Source organism: Pelophylax lessonae (genome assembly GCF_965119305.1).
Source record: "Pelophylax lessonae genome assembly, chromosome: 12".
Lineage (NCBI taxonomy): Eukaryota > Metazoa > Chordata > Amphibia > Anura > Ranidae > Pelophylax > Pelophylax lessonae.
Genome location: NC_138779.1, coordinates 201,038,370 through 201,044,369, shown reverse-complemented (window position 1 = coordinate 201,044,369; position 6,000 = coordinate 201,038,370). Strand labels below are relative to the sequence as shown.

General features: G+C 39.0%; 1 protein-coding gene across 1 annotated transcript; it reads left to right on the top strand.

Annotated features, from left to right (window-relative positions):
- The first annotated feature begins 180 nt into the window (after positions 1-180).
- On the top strand, positions 181-1,317 carry LOC309568174 (chemerin-like receptor 1). Its single transcript, XM_082273810.1, has one exon. The coding sequence runs from the start codon at positions 208-210 to the stop codon at positions 1,273-1,275; it is 1,068 nt and encodes a 355-aa protein (XP_082129936.1). The 5' UTR covers positions 181-207; the 3' UTR covers positions 1,276-1,317.
- The last annotated feature ends 4,683 nt before the right edge of the window (positions 1,318-6,000 follow it).

Genomic DNA, 6,000 nt, shown 5'->3' with positions numbered 1-6,000 from the left:
TTATTAATGTTTCACTTAATCATCTCACGTTTTGCAGTCAGTGCGTTTTCCCTATGTGCACAGCAAAATTTAACTTTAGTAAATGTATATTTCACTTTTTTTTTAAATATTTCTACATGGCTAAATTGCTTCATTGACTATTAAACTTTTCTGTTTTTATTTACTTTTTGTAGTATTTCTTGATCCTGATTTTGTTTTGGGAGAATCATGAATTTCACTGAATCATATCCAACTGATGATGCCAGCCAAGCAGAGGCTGTGACCAGCTTTGCCACCCACAATATACCTATTACACCAAGCTATGATGACTATGATGAAAGATTGATATACGTTCTTCGTATCATTTACATGATTGGACACTCTTTGGCCTTTCTGCTCGGGACAGTAGGGAACGGGCTGGTTATTTATTTCACCGTCTTCAAGATGAAAAGGACCGTTAACATTGTGTGGTTTCTCAATTTAGCCATAGCTGACTTCATCTTTATGTTTGTACTCATACTCAGAGTTATCACTGTAGCCCTAAATTTTCAATGGATTTTTGGTGGATTCATGTGCAAGGTGAATGATGCTATTTTCTTTATCAATCTTTATGCCAGTATCTTCCTAATCACGGCTATCAGCATTGACCGTTGCATCTCCGTCATATACCCTGTTTGGTGCCAAAATCACCGAACTCCGAGACTGGCCTCCTTTGTGGCTCTGGCCATTTGGATTCTAGCAATGATTTTCAGTGTGCCATATTTCATATTCTCTGACACAAAGGTCATTGGTCAGAGAACTGTCTGCACCTATAACATTGAAGACAGAGATGTTCTTATGGCATTAGACAAGAATCTAACCATTTCAAGATTTATCTTCAGTTTTGTCATTCCCTTAGCCGTTATCATCTCATGTTATGCAATCATTCTGTTGCGTATCCGAAGAAAGCGTATGACCACATCTAGAAAGCCGTTCAAAATCGTTGTAGCCGTAATCATTGCATTCTTTGTCTGCTGGTTTCCCCTTCATTTATTCTTCTTCCTGGAACTATCTTTGGATTATGGTGGCAAACGTCATCTCAAGTATGTTGTACTAATTGCAACACCACTCTGTAAAAATCTGGCTGTTATAAATAGCTGCATCAACCCTATTCTCTATGTATTTGTTGGTCGGGATTTTAAAGAAAAATTCTGGAAATCTTTCCAGGCGATATTTGAGAGTGCTTTCATGGAGGAACCTAACCAAGCATCCTTCAAGAGTAAGTCAAAGTCCATTGCGGATTCTCAACTGTTGTGAAATTATAGGACACTTACATAAGAAGATATATTGCCACAAGCTTTAAAGAAGTCATATCATGGGACCTAACAGAGTCAAGATTTTTTATTTTTTTTTGGGTTCAATAATTTGTATTCAGTTATATCATTAATAGGCACAGTAATACAAAAAGGAACGTAGTCCACCCACACAGGGGCAATGACTGGCGACATAAAAAAAAACAAACATACACAGCATGAACAAAGGAGGAGGAACATCCTCCACAATTAATCACAGCAAACCTAAATGTAATATGCATAGGGTTTCGGGGAAATCGTGGTTAGCAAAACCAGACAGATGATATAATCTAGTAGACCACATTGGAAGTAGTCCTGGGCACAAATCCTTTTGCATTATATAATAGAACATCTTCCTAAATGCTGGTAGCTCCCTCAAATGCCAGGGCCCATAGTAAGTAGGCAAGAGGCTAGCAATTAATCCCCTCCAAAAGCCTCTGTCCCGGGTGAGTCTGCCAAAGACCACATCTAGAAAGCCGTTCAAAATGGTTGTAGCCATAATTATTGCATTCTTTGTCTGCTGGTTTCCCCTCCAGTTATTCTTCTTCTTGGAACTATCTTTGCATTATGGGGAAAACATCATCTCAAGTATGTTGAACTGATCGCAATACCACTCTGTAAAAATCTGGCTGTTAAAAAAACTGCATCAACCCCATGCTCTATGTACTTGTTAATTGAGATTTTAAAGAAAAATTCTGGAAATCTTTCCAGTCGATATTTGAGAGAGCTTTCATGGAGGAACCTAACCAAGCATCCTTCAAGAGTAAGTCAAGGTCCATTGCTGATTCTCAACTGTTGTGAAATTAAAGGACACTTACATAAGAAGATATATTGCCACAAGCTTTAAGAGAAGTCATATTATCATGGGACTTAACAGATTCAAGATTTTTTTTGTTGTTGTTGGGTTCAATAATTTGTATTTAGCTATATCATTAATAGGCACAGTAATACAAAAGGGCACTAATAATAGTTAATGAATAATGATTGAATGATGAATTATAGTTAATAAATAATGATTTTGTGTATTCAGCTATTCCACTAAGGTTATATGTATTAGATTAGCTCTGAGGAAGTGAGCTTGCCTCCTGAAACACATCAGCTTTCCAACCGTAGAGATGTTACATAGTAGTTGAGGTTGAATAAAGACATCAGTCCATCCAGTTCAACTTGTATAGGTGTGTGTGTGTGTGTGTGTTAGTGGCTTGATCATTTCCCATAACCCTAAATGTTGTGATCTGTGAGATGCACGTCCAATAGTCTTTTAAAAGTAGCCATACTCCCCGCAGCTACCACCATTTGTGGAAGAGAGTTCCACATTACAGTGAAGAACCCCTTAAACCGCCTCTCCTCTAATCTCATTGTGTGGCCACGTTTCCTCTTGCACTCCTTGAGACAAATAGTTTTTTACCTATGCTGAGATCACCATTGAGATATTTCTAAATTGCTATCATGTCCCCTCCCAGGCGTCTCCTCTCCAAGGAGAATAAATTAAGTGCTTGTAATCGCTCCTCGTAATTAAGGTCCTCCAATCCCTTAATTACAATCCCCCCTCTCTCCAGTTCCAGCACATCCCTTCTGAGGATTGGCGACCAGAACTGAACAGAATACTCCAGATGTGGGCGGACCATCGTTTTATAAAGTGGTAGAATTATAGTTTTATCTCTGGAATACATCCCCTTCCTTATGCATGCTAATATTCTGCTGGCTTTGACAGCTGCAGCTTGACATTGCATGCTATTACTTAGTCTATCTTCTACTAGAACCCCCAAATCCTTCTCCATCCTGGATTCCCCCAGAGGTTCCCCTCCTAGAGCATAATTTACCTTTAGGTTTATTGCACCCAAGTGCAATACCTTACAGTTCTCTATTATATAATAGAACATCTTCCTAAATGCTGGTAGCTCCCTCAAATGCCAGGGCCCATAGTAAGTAGGCAAGAGGCTAGCAATTAATCCCCTCCAAAAGCCTCTGTCCTGGGTGAGTCTGCCAAAGACCACATCTAGAAAGCCGTTCAAAATGGTTGTAGCCATAATTATTGCATTCTTTGTCTGCTGGTTTCCCCTCCAGTTATTCTTCTTCTTGGAACTATCTTTGCATTATGGGGAAAACATCATCTCAAGTATGTTGAACTGATCGCAATACCACTCTGTAAAAATCTGGCTGTTAAAAAAACTGCATCAACCCCATGCTCTATGTACTTGTTAATTGAGATTTTAAAGAAAAATTCTGGAAATCTTTCCAGTCGATATTTGAGAGAGCTTTCATGGAGGAACCTAACCAAGCATCCTTCAAGAGTAAGTCAAGGTCTATTGCTGATTCTCAACTGTTGTGAAATTAAAGGACACTTACATAAGAAGATATATTGCCACAAGCTTTAAGAGAAGTCATATTATCATGGGACTTAACAGATTCAAGATTTTTTTTGTTGTTGTTGGGTTCAATAATTTGTATTTAGCTATATCATTAATAGGCACAGTAATACAAAAGGGCACTAATAATAGTTAATGAATAATGATTGAATGATGAATTATAGTTAATAAATAATGATTTTGTGTATTCAGCTATTCCACTAAGGTTATATGTATTAGATTAGCTCTGAGGAAGTGAGCTTGCCTCCTGAAACACATCAGCTTTCCAACCGTAGAGATGTTACATAGTAGTTGAGGTTGAATAAAGACATCAGTCCATCCAGTTCAACTTGTATAGGTGTGTGTGTGTGTGTGTGTTAGTGGCTTGATCATTTCCCATAACCCTAAATGTTGTGATCTGTGAGATGCACGTCCAATAGTCTTTTAAAAGTAGCCATACTCCCCGCAGCTACCACCATTTGTGGAAGAGAGTTCCACATTACAGTGAAGAACCCCTTAAACCGCCTCTCCTCTAATCTCATTGTGTGGCCACGTTTCCTCTTGCACTCCTTGAGACAAATAGTTTTTTACCTATGCTGAGATCACCATTGAGATATTTCTAAATTGCTATCATGTCCCCTCCCAGGCGTCTCCTCTCCAAGGAGAATAAATTAAGTGCTTGTAATCGCTCCTCGTAATTAAGGTCCTCCAATCCCTTAATTACAATCCCCCCTCTCTCCAGTTCCAGCACATCCCTTCTGAGGATTGGCGACCAGAACTGAACAGAATACTCCAGATGTGGGCGGACCATCGTTTTATAAAGTGGTAGGATTATAGTTTTATCTCTGGAATACATCCCCTTCCTTATGCATGCTAATATTCTGCTGGCTTTGACAGCTGCAGCTTGACATTGCATGCTATTACTTAGTCTATCTTCTACTAGAACCCCCAAATCCTTCTCCATCCTGGATTCCCCCAGAGGTTCCCCTCCTAGAGCATAATTTACCTTTAGGTTTATTGCACCCAAGTGCAATACCTTACAGTTCTCTATGTTAAATCTAATTTGCCACGTAGTTGCCCACTCTGTTATTTTGTTGAGGTCATTCTGTAAGACTTTTATATCTTCATGAGAAGTTATTGCCCTGCCTATCTATTGACCTATTTGTGTCATCTGTGAAAACTGAGCTGATCCTGTCTTCTTACTAATTTTGACCCACTTACCACTCCAGACCAGTCTGAGTACGCATCATGTGTCATCCGCAATATATATTGTATATGAAATGTGTTTTATTCTTTTATGTTTGTGAGTATGCTTTTAGCGTTTTTTATTACAAATTTTAAGGTGTCCTCCTTTTTTTCTGTTTCGAGGTTGCATTTTTACATCAAGCGCGTCAAACTGAACTAGTTGTGTTTGATATTTTATGTGTGTTTTTCTTTTGTACACTGAAAATGTGATAAAGATTAAAAAATAAAATAAAAAAATAATAAAAATATATATATTAACAATAAATAAATATATACAGGTGCAACTCAAAAAATGAGAATATCATCAAAAAGTTAGTTTATTTCAGTAATTCAATTCAAAAAGTGAAACTCATATATTATGTAGATTCATTACACACAGAGTGATATAGTTTAAGCGTGTCTTTCTTGTAACCCCTTCTGCACTGGAAGGTTTTACTCCCTTAATGACCAGCCCATTTTTTTGTGAGACAGCACAGCCAATAAAAAAAAAGATTCAAAAATCAAATTTTTTCATTAATTTAAGCCAATTGCGCAAAAAAAACCCAAAAACAAACAAAAAAAAAAACACTGCAGAGGTGATCAAATACCACCAAAAGAAAGCTCTATTTGTGTGAAAAAAAGGACATCACATTTTTTTGGGTACATTGTCGCACAATTGTCAGTTAAAATAACGCAGTGCTGTATCGCACAAAATGGCCTGGTCTTTAAAGTGTAACTCCACCCAAAAGGGGAAGTTCCGCTTTAAGGACTCGTTCCCCGCTTCTCTTGCACAATTGGCACTTTTGAGGAGCGGGGAGGGGGGAAGGGCAGGTGCCGGATTTTGACAGGAACCTGCTCCCACAAGTTCTTCTTCCTTCCTCCCCCCTGCAGTCTTCTGGGACCCTGGCAGGTCCCAGAAGACTGCATCCACCAATACAGGATGCGCCGCGCGACTCGTGCATGTGCAGTGGGTGCCCGGCTGAGAAGCCTCAAGCTGTCAAAGCCGGGTGCCCATAGTTAAGATGCCAGCGCCGCTGAGGGAGGATGGAGGAAGAAGACGGTTGTGTTGAGCTCACCGGTGGACCATGGGACAGGTGTGGCTGTTTTTTTTTTTTTAA

Coding starts and splice junctions, on each gene's coding strand:
- LOC309568174 (XM_082273810.1), top strand. CDS start 208: ATGAATTTCACTGAATCATATCCAACTGATGATGCCAGCCAAGCAGAG.